Source organism: Lolium perenne, chromosome 1, assembly GCF_019359855.2.
Source record: "Lolium perenne isolate Kyuss_39 chromosome 1, Kyuss_2.0, whole genome shotgun sequence".
Lineage (NCBI taxonomy): Eukaryota > Viridiplantae > Streptophyta > Magnoliopsida > Poales > Poaceae > Lolium > Lolium perenne.
Window position 1 is genome coordinate 209798117 of NC_067244.2, and position 18688 is coordinate 209816804.

The 18688-nt window shown below is 45.8% G+C and overlaps 1 protein-coding gene and 1 long non-coding RNA gene across 2 annotated transcripts; one reads left to right on the forward strand and one right to left on the reverse strand.

Moving 5' to 3' along the window:
- The first annotated feature begins 298 nt into the window (after positions 1-298).
- Positions 299-3602, forward strand: LOC127322665 (uncharacterized). The gene is made up of 2 exons (XR_007865016.2): positions 299-503; positions 3284-3602. It is a non-coding gene; the product is annotated as an uncharacterized lncRNA (long non-coding RNA).
- LOC127322649 (O-fucosyltransferase 19) lies at positions 1357-6393 on the reverse strand. Its single transcript, XM_051351166.2, has 8 exons — positions 5596-6393; positions 3640-3712; positions 3482-3552; positions 3314-3402; positions 3097-3229; positions 2776-3005; positions 2185-2661; positions 1357-2107 (listed from the first exon to the last, which is right to left on the reverse strand). The coding sequence occupies exons 1-8, from the start codon at positions 6103-6105 to the stop codon at positions 1903-1905; spliced, it is 1788 nt and encodes a 595-aa protein (XP_051207126.1). The 5' UTR covers positions 6106-6393; the 3' UTR covers positions 1357-1902.
- Between the last annotated feature and the right edge of the window lie 12295 nt (positions 6394-18688).

The window sequence follows — 18688 nt, forward strand, 5'->3', positions numbered from 1 at the left end:
GTCGATGGAGAACCGATAGTACGAATCACCATTGTCGAGGACGTAGCAGCCGAGCCAAAAACTGCGAGGGTAATCCTCCTCGCCGCAGCGAACTTCCTAGTATTAGTGAACTGTAAACGGAGTGGGTAGCTTTTAATCCTAGGAAAAGTTGTAAATAATAGAAAATTCCAAAACAATTGTTTTTTTTAAGGTTTAAAACAATTGTTTTCTGAGAAATCCGAAAACAAATACATGCTTCGTCAAGTGGGCCAGTCGGCCTAAAATTTGGACAATCCATACGGTTCAGAATAATAATAAGCCCAACTTAAGCAAGAACACAAGGGCCACAGCTTGCCGTCCTGCTTTGGGACGTGTAGTCCAGTCCCGAGCGGTGCGGCAAGCACGGCCGCCGTCAGCCATTGCGGCCAAGGCGAGGCGGTTTCGGCTGCGCGACGAGAGGTGGCGGAGGACGTCGGTGACTGAGCACGCCGCAGGGCAGAACTCCTCCCGGTGCATCTCCTTTTGTGAGTACTGTCCTTGCTCGATGTTCCCTTCGTTGACAATAGATCACAACCAAATCCCCCTCGCGAAATTATTGCTGGTCGTTGCATTGGTTGGGGGAGGAATCAGGGCGTCTGGGTAGGGTGGAGGTTTCGAGTTGTGCGTGATCCCGTCGGAAGCTTATGGTTGAACTAGTGTTTTTTTTAAAAAAAAAAATTCCTTGTAGCTTCTCAAACTTGATTATTGCCTATGGGTCTGTCTGTTTGGATGTGATATTGGGACTCTAGAGTTGAATTGGCGTGCCAACGTCAAATCAGCTTGGTATAGGAAATGGGCATCAGTACCAATGTTGTTGTTTGGTCGTGCAAAACAAAAAATGCTGGTTGGAATCAAAGGGGTGAGACCAATTCCAATTCATGTTTGGATCTATCTAACAAGTGTTGAAGTGCAGCTTATGCAATAGTTTAACATTACAATGTTATACATGCCTCGGAATGAGGTCTCCATAACTTCTGCATATATCTCATTCTTATACCATAGAGAGAACACCGGTGAGAGCGAATCTGTATACGGAGGGGTCAGGCTCGGAAACCCGCCAGGGGCAAGTGAAACGAATACTGTGTGGTATTCGGCCGCATTTCAGTTTCTGAATTCCCGAGACATTCGAACAGCAGTATTTGGGTGTACCAATTCCAGTTCGCTGACTCGATGCCCGAATACTGACATCCAAACAGGGCTTAAAGGAAAAAAGCTTCGGCACTTACTTTCAAACTGGCATTCAGACAATGTGAGCAGTCCTTCACTATTAACCAACAGTTTTTATTTTTATTTTTGAGAAAATTACTAGTAGATAAACTCATGCGACATCACCACATATGTTTCAAAGATTTTATTGCTCTCAACTAACTATATTACACAAGTATTTGTTAGCTGTCAGTCCTACACTGGTATCATCTAAATTTACCACCGGCAAACAGAGCATGATACATTATTCTTATGAACCCATCTTGTGTTTAATGTCACTACTACAACGAATTCGAAATATCACGAGCATGCATGAGGAGAGTGTATCACCTAACTACAAGCATCACCAGTGAAGAATTTTCACTTTGGCTGTTCCTCTAATTGATGGTATATTGTCATCCTTCAATCAAGTACTTAAATATCTTTGTGCTCTGATCATCTTTCCTTGGAAAAACTTTCCTCTTAACAATGCACTTCTTGGCCTCATGCCCTCAGCTACATGTGTAGTTAGCCTAGGAAATAATCAAAATGCCTGGTCTCTGTCAGTTATCTAAGATCCTCTCTATTTGGCCACCCCTGTCGTGTGGAGGCAGTGTCATCTCCATCCATGTTACACCTGCTGCCAAGCTAGCAGTGTGCCTGAAGGCTGAACCATTTTCCTTTTGTAATAAATCTGTTTCACTTTACACTCTGCACCTTTTTGCACAGGCATCCAGGGATAGGATTTGAGTAGAAGTACTCCTCCTGCCTTGGACTCTCACCAGGTAATCTGTCATATGGACCTCCAAGTCTATTCTCGTGATTCTTCCTCACTTCACTCTGGAATTCATCCCAGTCTACAGCACCCTCGTCTAGCTTATCAATGAGCTCTACAAACTTTAGCCTGCAGAAGAGAGGAAACAACTTATGGCCAACAATCAAGATAAAATTAAATTTGAGCTGCTATTTCCAAAAACTTACCTGTCGGGGTTTATAGTTTTCCTGAAACCTTCGAATCTTCGGTGACCCTGCACTGCTCTGGCCATATTTCCGTCGTACGTATACACAAAGACATCACTCTGCTGGGCCACGATATAATCCACAGCAGCTAGTCTGTTCTGGTACAACTCGAATGGCTCTAGTTCATCTACCGTAGCTAGACTGTAGTGTGTGTAAATGTTTGGGTATTCAGCTTTCAGTGCATCCATGCTGTGCGCTCCGTATATTTCACCTGCCACGATGTAAATCTTTGTACTGGAAGGGTATCCCATGGCTTTGAGGAACACAGCAGCTTCACGAGGCGTCATGGGACACCCGCCCTGGAGCCGCTTCTCCTCGCTGTTGATCTCCTTCTCCTTCCAGTGCCTCACCTTGAGCCGCATATCAGTCAGCTCATCTGCCTCGTGAGCCGTCAGGTTGTGGTTGCAGCCGGTGAAAGACAGCATGTCCTTCTCGTATCTGTCCAATTTATTTATATGAGAAGCAAACGAAAAAAAAATGAGAATCACTGATCTGCAGATATTTTTGGCAGCACGTAAGAGAAGTGTTTTGATGTGTTAATTAATGAATCACCTTAAGTGGAGTGCGATGTAATGATCCGAGTCTTTTTTCAGTCTCTCAACTAGGGTAGTGCCGAGCTCCTGTATCTCTTTCCTGTACTGAAGCGCTTCGTAGTTTGCACGGCAGCGAAGCCGTTGGAGAGAAGGAGCAAGGCCGTTGTTGACAATCCGTGAATCCGTATGGGTAAACCTCACTACTTTGAACTTCTTAAGTATCTTGGAGAAATCTCTGTAAAAGGACGCCTGCAAAAACAGAGCCAACATTTCAGCATGCGATGAAATTTCCGTGTTCCTGCATTCTATATATGATCAGTAAGGACATATTGACTCATACCCTGGACCAGGAGGTCGGTGCTCTCACGTAGGGCTTCACCTTCCTATAAGCTGGTGGTAGGGAATCTACAACTACGATGTCCTCCTTTAATGTCTCCTTGAAGTGATCGACGTCGAATATATCTTTGAAGTCACTATATTGGAAGAATAACTGTCAGTTCACTTTGTGTATTTTTTTTTCCTGGCAGGACATGAGCAGCGATGCAGGTGCAGCATACCTTGGATCAGTCCAGAATGACTGATGATCCAGAGTGGGGAGTACTAATGTAGCGTTCATGATCTTTGCCACTGCAACCATATCACTTATCTGTAAGAATAGTTTGGGAGGAACATGAGTTAGCTGAACTCAGTGACAAGATCAAGTGTTTGAGCAAGTATATACATACCCCCATTCGCATCTGGTTGAGCCCACCATTTGCATCAACAATGAGATAGCCAACAGTTGCATCGTTAGTCCCTGCAATGAGCATAAGCAACACGAGATTGTGAGCTGGAGCTGAAGCTTGGGAGAAAAATTGAGTGAAGGGCTGAGAAGGAAACTTACTGCGCTGGTTCTTTGGGCGTTCAATGCACTGGCTGTATCCCCCACTGTCTGGTTTCGTCCATATCTCTGGTACCTGTCCAAGATTCAAAGGTAACTTCAGTAAAGTCAAAGTGACCACAGCACAGCTTCTCAGCGAATGTTTGGCTTTCCTGCACGAATTTGCTTGGCTGAACATAGACACAAGTTTGCTATCTGGAAAGCTTCTGCCAGCACTATCCTAAACCTATGCATTATGAAGCTTGTTGGCCCTACTCCCTAGTGCCTACCATGCCAGGCCCAAAACATTTTCTTCTTCTGAATATGATACTTTTTGCGGGAAGCTCGGCAGGATTCGCATTGTTCATCCTACATAATCAGTTGTACAAGTTTCAAAGTAAACTTCAGTAAGATCAAAGTGTGCACAGAACAACTTCTCAGTGAATGTTTGGCATTCCCTGCACGAGTTTGCTTGGCTGAACATAGACACATGGTTGCTATCTGGAAAGCTTATGCCAGCCCCGTCCTGAACCTATGCATTATAAAGCCTGTTGGCCCTACTCCCTCGTGCTTACCAGGCCAGGCCCAAAACTTTTTTTTCTCTCTTTTGAATATGGAACTTTTTGCGGGAAGGTCGGCAGCAGGATTCTGATTGTTTCATCCTAAACAATCAGTTGTGCTAGTATGAATCTTACAAACTACCTAAACTACTTATGGACAGGAAATCAACAAGAGAGCCTGAATTACTGAAATCAACTGATTACATACTAGACCCCTAAATGAATTTATAGATAAGTAAGTACTGGAATGCCCCACTCATTAATTACAACGGAAAGCTACCTCGGCGGCACCAACACCATCTCACTCTTACCATGCCCCACTCGATACAATTGTCAATATTTAGTTGTACTGATATGAATCTTATAAAACCAGGAAATCAAAAGAGAGCATCATAACATTTGAAACATTTTTACAAGAGTTACCTAGTTGACAATTGTATCGCTGAATTACTAATCAAACACACTCTATACTGCACCTAAAAAATTAACTAAGATGAATATAATTAAGTTTTAGTAGATATAGAAATGTGGTTTTGCTGTTGCTGCATTGAAACCCATACTTTCCTTATGTATTCAAATACTCCACTCGATAATTACAAGGGAAAGCTACTTCGGTGGCATCAAACCCCATCACTCTTACGGCATTTTTCTTGATAGCTCAGCAGCGACCAGACAATTAAAGAAGAAAAGCGATGTATCTGACCGCACGTAGATACAAAGAAATACCGCAGAGAACAAGAAAAACGCCCACCCGTATTTCAAAAAGGGTTTCAAAGTTGCTGCCACCCATAAAATAATTTCGAGAGACCCCGCATGACCAGTTTCTGGACTCTGGAACTCACGTCGTATGAGGTATGATCGAGTGGGGTGAGTCACGCTAGCAACAAGTACGATCCAAATACTCGTCGTTGTCACCGATCTTTTCCCCCGTATGCTCAGTCGGCGACGTGGAACGATCGAAACACGACTCCTCCTAGTTTCTTCTTATCGGTTTGATTGAGGGTTTACACCTAAGTTCAGCGGTTCAGCCGTTGAGGAGTCAGCAGAGGAGCATGCTTCAAGGCTTTCTTCCTCGCCGAACTATTTCATGGCTGACGCCCTAGTTTTACTCCGAAGTAACCACCACTTTTTCGGTCAAGCTCAGAGTGGCAAATTCGGTCGAACCGCAGCTCAACCCACATGGAAATCTACCCGAAAACACAAAACGTCCAAAAGATTTCTTGTGTAGGAAAAAAACAGTGTTTCAAAGACGTGCGCACGAACTAGTGGTAATTCACGACGAGCGGAGTACGCGCGGGTGGGTGGTTATCGATCGTTGCGAGTACGTGCATGAAAAAGCAGTTATATTATGGGCTAATCATGGTTGTAATAAATAAGGAAATTATAAGGAGTTGACGGATTAGTGAATAATAATGCTCACCGGAGGGTCGGGCAGGCGGCGGGTGAGAGCCGTGAGGTTCTCCTCCGTCCACCCCATGACGTCGGCGTCGGCGGCCACCTCCACCTTCTGCACGAGCTTTTCGCCGGACCCGCCGTCGGTGCCGCCCCGTCGGCCGCCGTGGGAGGAGGAGCCGAGGAAGCCGACGACCGCGACGAGGCCGAGCAGGCAGAGCACGACGGCCCTCATCCACCACGCGTGCGCTCCCGCTCCGGCCGCGCGCTTCCTCCGCGCCAGCAGCGGCGACGACTTGCCGGCGGCGCCGCAGGGCGTGAGCAAGGGGGCGTGCGCAGGGCCCTCGGCGTCGTCGCAGGCGTCGGCGCAGCAGGAGCAGAAGGAGGAGTCGTCGGCTCGCTCGAGGTCGACGAGGCGCCGACGGTGCGGGCCGGGGCTGGTGGTGGTGGAGGAGGACGACGACGACGACGTGGAGGAGGAGGCGCAGCAGGTGGTGGCGGTGGCGGGTGTGGTGGACGTCGTCGCGGCCGCGGCCATAGCCTGGGAGGGAAACCCGGGGCGTCGGTGGGGCGCGCGGGTTTTGTTCGGCCGATCGCCGGGGTGCCCAAGAATAGGATCGTCGACCCCGCGCGCGCGCGGCCGGCCGGGTCTCAGGGGGTGGGTGAAGGGGAGAAAAGCCCGGGAAACTAACGCTCTGCTCTGGTATGGTGGCAACCGCCGCGCGCGACTCTCTTCTCTCTCTCTGCTTGTGATGAATCGTCGTCAACTCGATCGACGGATCAGTATCGTTTCGTTGGGCTGAGTCGTCTACCCTTGGCCTTGGGGTTGGCGTGCTTATGTATGGTGTGTTTGGCAAGCGGGGTATGGTTATGGTATGGAACCTTCCATATGCGCGTCGGCTTCGGACCGCGTGCGTGGCACCCATCGGCAGTCGGCGTCGGTGATGTGATACGGCCAGAACTGGTCGTGGGATACACACTACGGTCAGAGTTCCGTGATGAAGACATGTACTGACCGTCCGATCGATCAGGGCACAAGAGAGGTACGGCTCTGATCTGCCCGGTTTTGGTGTCTTGACCGGATCGGACATGAAATTCGCACAGTATGGAACGTTTCTTTCTGTATCTTTTTGGAGAAAAGAAACAAGTGTATGGAGCTAGCATGCTCTCTCTGTATCCGATCCTGTCTGCGTGTCCTATGGCTCTCCGGCTCTTTCCCCTTTCTTTTCTTGTCACGGTCAGTTGGAGGGTTTACTGCCAAAAAACCCTAGTGTTCAAAATCAACTAATAAACGTACGTACAGACCACAGAAATGTCGTTCTACCGTGCACGGGGCCTCTCGTGCACGTTTCATCCGTTGATTTCATCTAGTTCAGTGCTTTGCAATTCATGTGCAACGTATCATTAGGTTTCATTTGTGTTTAGAAAAAATAATTTAGATTGGTATATGCAATGAAACCTGATGATATGGTGCCCAGGAAGTCCCGTGCATGGTACATTTGTTGCTCTCGTAGAGATCAGGAGTGAACGAGGAAAGATTTACAACGGAGGTTCGATCCAACATGTCAGCCCCTCTGCTCAAACCTATAGGACACCGAATCGTCCCTCTCGAATCGCCCACATGTGGAGACAAGGAGAGAATCCTAATCCGAGGGCGCAACTAGCAAGGTGTCCTCGTTCCTCACACGCATGAGTCGAAGCGAGCCGACAACCTCTCGTCTAAGTCATGGCGCGGTCACCGAACGAACATGGTGTGGCGTGTCTTCATAGTGGTGGATGGTGTGACGGCGGTGTGCACCCTGGATGGTGGCACTACGCTCTCTGGATGGCAAGGGCGGTGGCATGCGAGGGCTTTGGAAGGTCTCACGATGATCGTGGTCTGCGTGGAGGCCGGGGTTGCTGGAGCTTTTCTAGGCCTTATCACAATGTTCGCCGTGCATGTCCGCCGTGATATCTCGGTCCGTTAAAAACTGATCCGAGTGATCATGGAGAATGATGGCGTCGTCTTGTGTGTCATTACTTTTCGAAGGCTTCGCCAAAGCAGCTCCTACATTCTCATGCGGGTTGTTCCAGGGGAAACTCTGGATCTGGGTCTCCAAGTCGAACGATGCCGACGCTTGCAGCCGCTCTCCAGTCTTCCCCTTAGGCCGTCGTTTTGGAATAGTTGCTAGATGAAGGGGTTTGAAGGTGGAGCGGCTTCGTCTTGCATGGAGTCCTTGGCGGAGATGCCAATTCATGCATGTCTGGCTCCCATTTGCTATGCTCAGTCATGGTTGGTCCAATAGGTGCTATGCATGACATATTTTCCGAGGGCCGAAGCTATGTCAGCTGGCGAGACAGGGGTCTCATCGGGCGAGCAAACGTGCGTAGGTGATGGTGCGCAAAGCAAGGTGTTGTTGTTTGGAACCATGGTGGAGAAAGAGTTATGCCCTAGAGGCAAAAATAGTATATGATTATTTAATTATAACGTCATGTTCATTGTTAAACCTTATTATCCTTTTATGCTACAACAATTGTGGTTCCTGAGGTTCGTGAATATGACATTTGAAGGAAAACAGACAAACACACAAATATATAAACAATAAGTTTTTCCTACTCTCCCTCTAGGGATATCTTGTGTGTATATATGATCATGCTTTTATGATCATGTGTATCATTAATGTAACAAGTATGCCCAACGATGAGAGTACATTGTACTAAACTATACAATGAAGTTGTCATCTTATATACAAGTTCTTAGACCATGAGAATATCATGTTCTCTCGTACTGCAAAGTATGCTTTGACCTTATCAAACGTTACACCGTAAACTGGCGTAATCATAAAGGTGATCTTTCAGGTATATCGAAAATGTGTTTGGGACTTGGATAGTGCAAAATTGGGATGTTGCTCCTCCTAGCAATGGAGAGATACACTATGAACCCTCTCGGTGTTGTGATGTCACAACCATCCACGCAAAGACATTGTGATACTGAACACAAAGTCATATAATACATGAACGGATAAACCTTTCGTAACCCTCCCGTAACCCTATCACCCCCACGTGGCGGCACCATGCGCCGGCTCCCCTCATGTGCCCCCTCCCGCCGCCGTTGCTTGAGGCATCGCTAGGCAAAGCCCTGGTGGAGCAGTGGTGGCGGATTTTCCTCGGTCGTGGATCAGGTTTTGGAAGTGCGCACTCGCTAGCCCTGCTGCATCACTAGTGCAATTGAAAGTAGTCAGCATCACGACGTGCATGCGGCGTTATACAAGCAGACCCGATCTCGGCCCAGATGGGATTGGACGAGCCTAGACCTGCATCACCTGTACCATTCGACGTCTTCGACTATGATCCCGGTTGTTCCTAGGATACGTCCGCAACATGAGGAAGCCAAGCATGGCGGTGGCGGCGCCCCCACCTAAGGTGGTCGGCCGATTGGTTGTGGACTGCGATGACTTGGGGAGGTGGAGTTGCCGGTGAAAATCGAGTTCCGACTCTGGCCATGGAGGGTGATCGTGGTGTACCCGTGTCGTTTCCTTGTTTAAGGGCACCGCCTTCATAACCGACGTCTTCTCACTCGTGTTGCTCCGGGGATACGCTAGATCTGGGTCTCCCAGATCAAACAATGTCAGCGTTTTTAGGTGTTCATCTTCCTCATGAGGGTATTGTCACAAGGGAGGGAGAGATAAGGGATAGCAGAGCCGAGTGTCCCAGGGAGGAAGGACGGGGTGGGGGATGAGTAGCGGCGTTGGATGCTCTCTGGTCACAGAGCTGTGCTCCAATCGCCGGTAGTGGGGCGAACGCAGGGGAGTCGGTGGGTGGGATTGTTTTGGGATTTTATTTCACTGTAGGCAAAGTGAGTGATTGAGGGAGGGCGTCGTCGCTGACGTGCTGGTCTTGGTCCTTTCGGCATTTCGGTGTGTGTGTGATGTGGGCCGCTCTTTTGATACAAGTTTTATAAAAAAGATTGCCCTCAAATTTTCATTTTTCATGATTTTGAAGATATTTTGTGGCTAACATTGATTTTTCCTTATTGGAGATATATCAAATTTTCTATCATCAACAAATTATTATCTTGCAGGTCATGTTGTGGTCTATGGATCTTAAATTTCATGTAATATTTCACGGAGGATATTTTATCTGACATTCCTAAATATGTATATTTCGCTCCATATCGCGATACTTATTTCAGGTTGTATCATTATTGTTTGAAAACCAACTTTAGCTACTGCATGCTTAATAGGTCAATATGATAGATTTTAAAAATTTGGTGGATTCACATTTGAATAATGATAATATAATGAGTCGAGACTTAAAAGACGATGAAGACCACACATTTGATCCCACGGATTATGTCGTTGTGGATGAACCCCCTAAAAACATCAAGACATCGAAACTATCATTGGAAATTGAGTTCATCTCACAATCATTGCTTATGTCACCACCTACCAATCCAACAAAAGAGGATTTAATAGATGAACTTTGACTATACATCAACACAGCTTATGATGACCCTTTACTAGAGTAAGCAACATTTCTTTCCAGTTTATTGTGTGCTCTAATAAATTGCTTTCCAGTTCATTGTGTGTTCTAATAAATTTCTCTAGCATCGCTGTAATCGGCAGAATTATAGTTTCACAGTAACGAATGGGTTAGAAGTTCTAGTCCTTATCCTATTAGTCTTAATTTGAGACAAATAAATAACATACAAAAATTGGAAAAAAATATGGACGCTAATTGTTTTAATATGGTTGTACGAATACTAGCAAGCCACGACACTCAACTTGCTAGAGATGTTACAATTTACTATATGGATTAAAACTTCCGTGTAACTATAATCACATATCAAATCTATTTATATGTTACTCGTTTGACACATATACTAATGTTTTATTATTATTATTTTAGTTGATGTCTCACTATGCACAAGATCCAAGTCATAGTGAAAATCCGGAGGTTGCTTGCTTTGGCACAGTTGTTTCTTTGCTGACCTGATAGCCATGAGTATTATATCGTAATATGGTAAGAATTCAATCCTTCATTCCTATGAGTGATTTATTTTTTATTAATGATTAATGTATTTCTAACAATATCATTGAAGATTTTATTGCCTTGAGATATTATTTGGTTATTCCTGTCATTCGTCTTGGATCGGAACAAAAAAAGTTATCTCTTTTTTGGACCCGCTTTCAATACCAAATTTGGGGAAGAATATACTTAAAATTGTGGCCAACAAATTTAATCTTGCGCTCGAAGTTGCAAGTCCTGCATCAAAGGATGACATAAATAGATGGGGTTGCAAGATTCCCAAAGTTCCGACAAACTCATATGGGTAAGAATCTTATCAATGTCTTACAATCTTAATATATTTATCCAGCACACAATGTAACATTTCATACATGCAGTGCTCTGTCGGGTTATTTGGTTTTTGATTTCATGTATTTATGGTACGATGGAGTGCTACATTTTCCAATACCGACGGTGAGTATTTACACCATGTTTATTTCTATACACTTTGCACATGATTTTTTTATAAGATGTTATATAATGTACATGTAGGACGATTTTCAACTGAGGAAACGGTTTTGGTAAATATCCTAAAGTACGAAGGAAATGAAGCTGTAAGCAATATCCCAGCCATTGAATGCAGCCTTATTGATCACATAAAAAAGTGGACTTTCAAGAAAGAACCATCATCACCGAATAAATAAGAAGATACAATGTTGCTTAGTTGTTACTTTTAAGTAATTTTGTAACTAATTATAATATATATGTGTATATGATCACAAATTTTATGTGGAGACATGTCTGTGGATCGTTTGTTACACTAGCTCCTCACATGGTTAGGCATGATACACATTTGATGTGGCTCTTTAAGAAAACTCGATAAAGAATACAATTCGAAATAAAATTATTTTATTATAGATTATAATACGTATTTGGCATGTGCATCTTTATACTAGTCTAATAAAGATAGCCATGTACATCTCTTTCGTACAGAGTCTGGGTTTTATCCTCCTTTGGAAAAAGAAAGTGAGACGATAATGAGACCGAAACGAGGATAACCATGTATGGAACGTTTGTTTATGTTTCCTTACGATAATGATTGCGTGTCCTATGCATCTCCGGCTCTTCCATTCTTTTGTTGTCACGGTCATTTTGAGAGTTATTACAGTACCAAAAATGTTACCTACTGGTATACGTACTTCACTAGAGACCGGGACGTACCTGAGGTTCGGACCAGGGTTTGGAACGTGCCGATCAATTGGGCAATTGCCTATCTCTTTGCCGTTCTCGTTATACTCGACAAGAGGACGCTGAAAACGTACGGAAGTCGTTACTGTGGGTATGTCGAAACGAGCACTGGTAGAAAAACAGGCTTCGGGTGAGCCCCATAAGTCGCGAAGCTGTAGGAACCGCGACTAATGGGACCTTTAGTCGCGGTTCGGGAGGCGAACCGCGACCAAAGGCCTGGGCCCAGGGCGCTCGGTGGCCAGCCGGTGCACGTGGGGGGCTTTAGTCGCGGTTGGCCAGGCCAACCGCGACTAAAGGTGCCCGAAGGCCTTTAGTCGCGGTTGGCCAGGCCAACCGGGACTAAAGCCTCTCCCCTATATATACCCATCCAACAGCCAACACTTAGCCATTTGGAGCCATTCTCTTCACAAACTTCACAAGTGGGTGTTAGGTTTGCTTTTGGTTCCTCTTATGCACATAAGGTGTTTGATGAAATGCCCCAAGAGCATGAAACAAACATGATATGAAGTGTTGGAGCCACACTTGAGCTTTCTCATTTATTTTTTCCTCCTCGATCGCGGTTAGCAACTTGAACCTTTGATGTGTCGTTGATAAAATATGCATGTGTGTGTAGTTCATTGTTTAATTTATATTGTTTGTAGCTAGTTAGTTTAACAAATGCATGATGGTTAATTATATATTTTATATTATAATAATGCAGATGAATCGACAATGGATGTACGGTAACCGACTCTCCGGCGAGTTCAGTGCGGGTTTGAAAGATTTCCTCGTAGTGGCTAATGCGAACAAGCAGGGGGGTTTTGTTATCTGTCCATGTGTTAACTGTAAGAATCAGAAGGGTTACTCTTCCTCAAGAGATGTTCACATGCACCTGCTTCGGTACGGTTTCATGCCAAGCTATAATTGTTGGACCAAGCATGGAGAAAGAGGGGTTATAATGGAAGAAGATGAAGAAGGGGATGATTTCATCGATGAAAGCTATCTTGCTCATTTCGGTGATACTTTCATGGAGGATGCTGAAGGTGAAGGGGAAGGTGAAGGGGAAGGTGAAGAAGAGGCACGTGATGATCCCGTTGATGATCTTGGTCGGACCATTGCTGATGCACGGAGACGCTGCGAAACTGAAAAAGAGAGGGAGAATTTGGATCGCATGTTAGAGGATCACAGGAAGGCGCTGTACCCCGGATGCGATGATGGTCTGAAAAAGCTGGGCTGCACACTGGATTTGCTGAGATGGAAGGCACAGGCAGGTGTAGCTAACTCGGCATTTGAAAACTTGCTGAAAATATTGAAGAATATGTTTCCAAAGAATAACGAGTTGCCCGCCAAAGACGTACGAAGCAAAGAAGGTTGTCTGCCCTCTAGGTTTAGAGGTTCTCAAGATACATGCATGCATCAACGATCGCATCCTCTACTGCGGTGAATACGAGAAGTTGAATGAATGCCCGGTATGCACTGCATTGCGTTATAAGATCAGAGGCGATGACCCTGGTGACGATGTTGAGGGCCAGAAACCCAGGAAGAGGGTTCCCGCCAAGGTGATGTGGTATGCTCCTATAATACCACGGTTGAAACGTCTGTTCAGGAACAAAGAGCATGCCAAGTTGTTGCGATGGCACAAAGAGGACCGTAAGTCGGACGGGGAGTTGAGACACCCCGCAGATGGAACGCAATGGAGAAAGATCGACAGAGAGTTCAAAGATTTTGCAGCTGACGCAAGGAACATAAGATTTGGTCTAAGTACGGATGGCATGAATCCTTTTGGCGAGCAGAGCTCCAGCCATAGTACCTGGCCCGTGACTCTATGCATCTACAACCTTCCTCCTTGGTTGTGCATGAAGCGGAAGTTCATTATGATGCCAGTGCTCATCCAAGGTCCGAAGCAACCCGGCAACGACATCGATGTGTACCTAAGGCCATTAGTTGATGAACTTTTACAGCTGTGGGGCAGACCTGGTGTCCGTGTGTGGGATGAGCACAAAGATGAGGAATTTGACCTACGAGCGTTGCTTTTCGTAACCATCAACGATTGGCCTGCTCTTAGTAACCTTTCGGACTCAAATAAGGGATACAATGCATGCACGCACTGCTTACATGAGACTGAAAGTGTACATTTGCCAAATTGTAAGAAGAACGTGTACCTTGGGCATCGTCGATTTCTTCCGAAAGGTCATCCAGGAAGAAAGAAAGGCAAGCATTACAACGGCAAGGCAGATCACCGGCCGAAGCCTGCGGAACACACTGGTGCTGAGGTATTTGATATGGTCAAGGATTTGAAAGTCATCTTTGGAAAGGGTCCTGGCGGACAATCAGTTCCGAAGGGAGCTGACGGGCACGTAGCCATGTGGAAGAAGAAATCTATATTCTGGGAGCTAGAATATTGGAAAGTCCTAGAAGTCCGCTCTGCAATCGACGTGATGCACGTTACGAAGAATATTTGCGTGAACATCCTAAGCTTCTTGGGCGTGTATGGGAAGTCAAATGATACAAAGGAAGCACGGCAGGACCAGCAAAGTTTGAAAGACCCTGATGACCGGCATCCGGAACGGTTTCAAGGTCGTGCCAGCTACGCTCTGACCAAAGAAGAGAAGGTCATCTTTTTTGAATGCCTGAGCAGTATGAAGGTCCCGTCAGGATTCTCGTCCAATATAAAGGGAATAATAAACATGGCGGAGAAAAAGTTCCAAAACCTGAAGTCTCACGACTGCCACGTGATTATGACGCAATTGCTTCCGATTGCTTTGAGGGGCTCCTGCCGGAAAATGTTCGAGTAGCCATTGTGAAGCTATGTGCATTCCTCAATGCAATCTCTCGAAGGTAATCAATCCAGAAGTTCTACCACGGTTACGTAACGATGTGATCCAATGTCTTGTCAGCTTTCGAGTTGGTGTTCCCGCCATCCTTCTTCAATATTATGACGCACCTCCTGGTTCACCTAGTCGATGAGATTTCCATTCTCGGTCCTGTATTTCTACACAATATGTTCCCCTTCGAGAGGTTCATGGGAATATTAAAGAAATATGTTCGTAACCGTGCTAGGCCAGAAGGAAGCATCGCCAAGGGCTATGGAAATGAGGAGGTAATTGAGTTTTGTGTTGACTTTGTTCCTGACCTTAAGCCGATTGGTCTTCCTCAATCGCGGCACGAGGGGAGACTAAGTGGAAAAGGCACGATCGGAAGGAAATCAACGATATGTATGGATGGCCATTCTCTGACTGAAGCACACCACACAGTTCTGACCATTCCAGCTTGGTGGCTCCGTACTTTGAGAAACACAAGAATATTTTACGCTCGGACAACCCTGAGAAGCCTGAATCCTGGATTAGGAAGGCCCACATGGAGACTTTCGGCAGTTGGTTGAGAAAACATTTAATGAGTGACGATAAGGTTGTAGATCAGCTGTACATGTTGGCCAAGACACCATCTTCGACTATAACGACTTTCCAAGGGTACGAGATAAATGGAAATACATTTTACACGATCGCCCAAGATAAAAAGAGCACCAACCAAAACAGTGGTGTCCGCTTTGATGCAGCAACCGAGAATGGGCAAAAGGTCACATATTATGGTTACATAGAGGAGATATGGGAACTTGACTATGGACCCTCCTTTAGGGTCCCTTTGTTCCGGTGCAAATGGTTCAAGCTAACAGGAGGTGGGGTAAAGGTGGACCAGCAATACGGAATGACAATGGTGGATTTCAACAATCTTGGTTACCTTGACGAACCATTCGTCCTAGCGAAAGATGTCGCTCAGGTTTTCTATGTCAAGGACATGAGTAGCAAACCGAGGAAACGGAAAGATAAGAAAACGATCAGTACATCATGCGATGATCCAAAGCGCCACATTGTTCTTTCAGGGAAAAGAAACATCGTGGGAGTGGAGGACAAGACAGACATGTCAGAAGATTATAATATGTTTGCTGAAATTCCGCCCTTCAAAGTGAACACCGACCCAAGCATTAAGTTAAATGATGAGGATGCTCCATGGATACGGCACAATCGTAAGCAAGCAGGGACACAAGGGAAGAAATGATGTGTAATAATTTATTGTACCAAACTTTGTTGAATGAATCATGTGAATTATATTACCCGTGATGTGTTTGGTGTCCATTTTCGAATGATTCAATTGACTCGAGATAGCACTGATGATACATGAAATTTGGAGTGACTAAGTCATACTCCTGCATACATGAAATTTGGAGTGACTAAGTCATACTCCTGCATACAGGAAATTTGGAGTGACTAAGTCATACTCCTGCATACATGAAATTTGGAGTGACTAAGTCATACTCCTGCATACATGAAATTTGGAGTGATTTAGTCATACTCCTGCCTAGGCGTATAATATGCATACTCGTAGTCTTCATAGCCGCCGCCGTTGTACTGGTAGTCGTCGCCTTCTAAGTTGCCGGCGTCGTCGTCGCTGCTGTCGTCGGGCGGCGCTCGTGGCTCGAACTGAGGGTAGCGCAGGCGGGGGATATCACCGGCCGTGATGTAGTCCATGACGCTCTGCAGAGTCCGGCCGTACCACCATAGCCGACGGCCGGCCTCGTGGAAGTTTCCAGGAGGCAGACCGTCCTCCTCATACCTGGCGAGCGCCCTCTCACGCCGATTGATGAAGAAGGCGTCCCAAGTATGCTGGTTATCGGGATGCCAGCGGGGATTCATCCGCTGCTCCGGCGTGAGGTCGAGGTAGTAGTGGTTCGTGATGGCCGCCCGGCGCGCAGAACCCAGAGGTACGGGAGGCACCGGCACGCCTCCGGCGCTTAGGCTCCAGACTGCAGGGACGCGGTAGCCCGGAGGGCAAGGGTAGTTCGAGGCGCAAAGCTCCTCCACCTGCTGGTAGGTTAGAGTGGGTGCGGTGGAAGCCATGAGAGAGTGATGAGAGATTGTAGAGATGTGATAATGCTGGCCAAGCCAGGCTACCTATATGTAGTGACAAATGGCGGGAAAAATGGGAGCGGGAAGACAGGAGGCGGGAAGAAAGAGGCGGGGAGAAAGTGGCGGGAAGAAATTGGCGGGAAAAAATTGGCGGGAAGAAAGAGGCCGGAAGAAATTGGCGGGAAACAATTGGCGGGAAGAAAGAGGCGGGAAGACAGGGAAGAAATGGCGGGAAGACGAGGAGGGAAGAGGGGATCGGCGGAAAGAGGCGGGAAGAGGGGGCCAACGAACTTTTGAATTGAATTAATTTTATTTTTATGAATTTTTGGTAATTTGTATTTTTAAGATTTTGAATTGAATTAGTTTTATTTTTCTGAATTTTTTGATATATTATATGTATTTTTAAGATTTTGATTTGAATTAGTTATATTTTTATGAATTTTTTGATATATTATTTGTATTTTTAAGATTTTGAATTGAATTAGTTTTATTTTTCTGAATTTATTGATATATTATTTGTATTTTTAAGATTTTGAATTGAATTAGTTTTATTTTTCTAAATTTATTGATATATTATTTGTATTTTTAAGATTTTGAATTGAATTAGTTTTATTTTTCTGAATTTATTGATATATTATTTGTATTTTTAAGATTTTGAATTGAATTAGTTTTATTTTTCTTTATTTTTTGATATATTATTTGTATTTTTAAGATTTTGAATTGAATTAGTTTTATTTTTCTAAATTTATTGATATATTATTTGTATTTTTAAGATTTTGAAAAAGAAAAGCATTTTGAAAAATGCCTTTAGTCGCGGTTGGCCTCCCAAACCGCGACTAAAGGTATTTTCCGCGGGAAACGAAATTCGGGCGAAAAAACCCTTTGGTCGCGGTTGGTGTGGCCAACCGCGACTAAAGGGGGACCTTTAGTCGCGGTTGGCCACACCAACCGCGACCAAAGGGGGTCCCTATATATTTCGCGGCGCGAACCGCCGCGGATCTTCTCGATCACTTCGTCTCGCAGAAACGAACCGCCGCGCGGCCGTCGCCTCGCCCGACCCGGCTGCCGCCCTCGCCTGACGCCGTCGCCGCCGCGCCTCCGCCGCGCCTCGACGCCTCCGCCGCGCCTCGATGCCTCCGCCGCGCCTCGACGCCTCCGCCGCGCCTCGGCGCCGTCGCTGCCGCGCCCTCGCCTGCTGCTACACGGCGCCGCGCCGGCCGCGCCGAACGGAACGAACCGCTGCCGCCCAAGGTACCGGCCGGCGCCTCGCCCGCCGCCGCCCTTGCCTCGCCCGCCGCCGTCGCGCGCGCCGACGGCCGGACAGAGAAACAGAGAGAGAGAGAAAGAGAGACCGGCGCCCTTTTTTTTGTTTTTTGTTTTTTGTTTTTTTACTAAACACAAATTGACTTAATAATAAATCTCCCGGCCTCATTTCACTTAATAAAAAATTGACTTTAACATGTATAACAAAATTTTAAAGTAACAAGAAATAACTTAACAAAATTTAACAAAAATAACTTAATAACAAAAGTTTGTCAAAAAATGAACTAAATTTTTACTTTCGTATTTTTCACTTTTAAAAAGAACTCAAAAAAATGAACTAAATTTTTTACTTTTGTTTTTTTTCACTTTTAAAAGAACTCAAAATAAGTAAAAATAATAATATATTGGAATGTTATTTTCTTAACATATAATACTTTGGAATGTTATTAAGCAAAATCCCTATCACCTTGGAAAAAATATACTATTACATCATTTTTGTTAAGTCGTCGCCGCCCGTGCACGCACAACGAGACGCCGGCCGTAAGTCGTCGCCGTAAGTCGTCGCCGCCCGTGCACGCACAACGAGACGCCGACCGCGCGCCGCCGCGCGCGCACGAGACCGCGCCGTCTCTGTTTGCCCAACCGGTTCACGTCGCCCTTCCCCCCTCGCCACGGCACTTGTCCGATGAATCCGCCGCGACACCCTCTCCCACCCCTTCCTCGCCCCCTCCTTTTGCCACC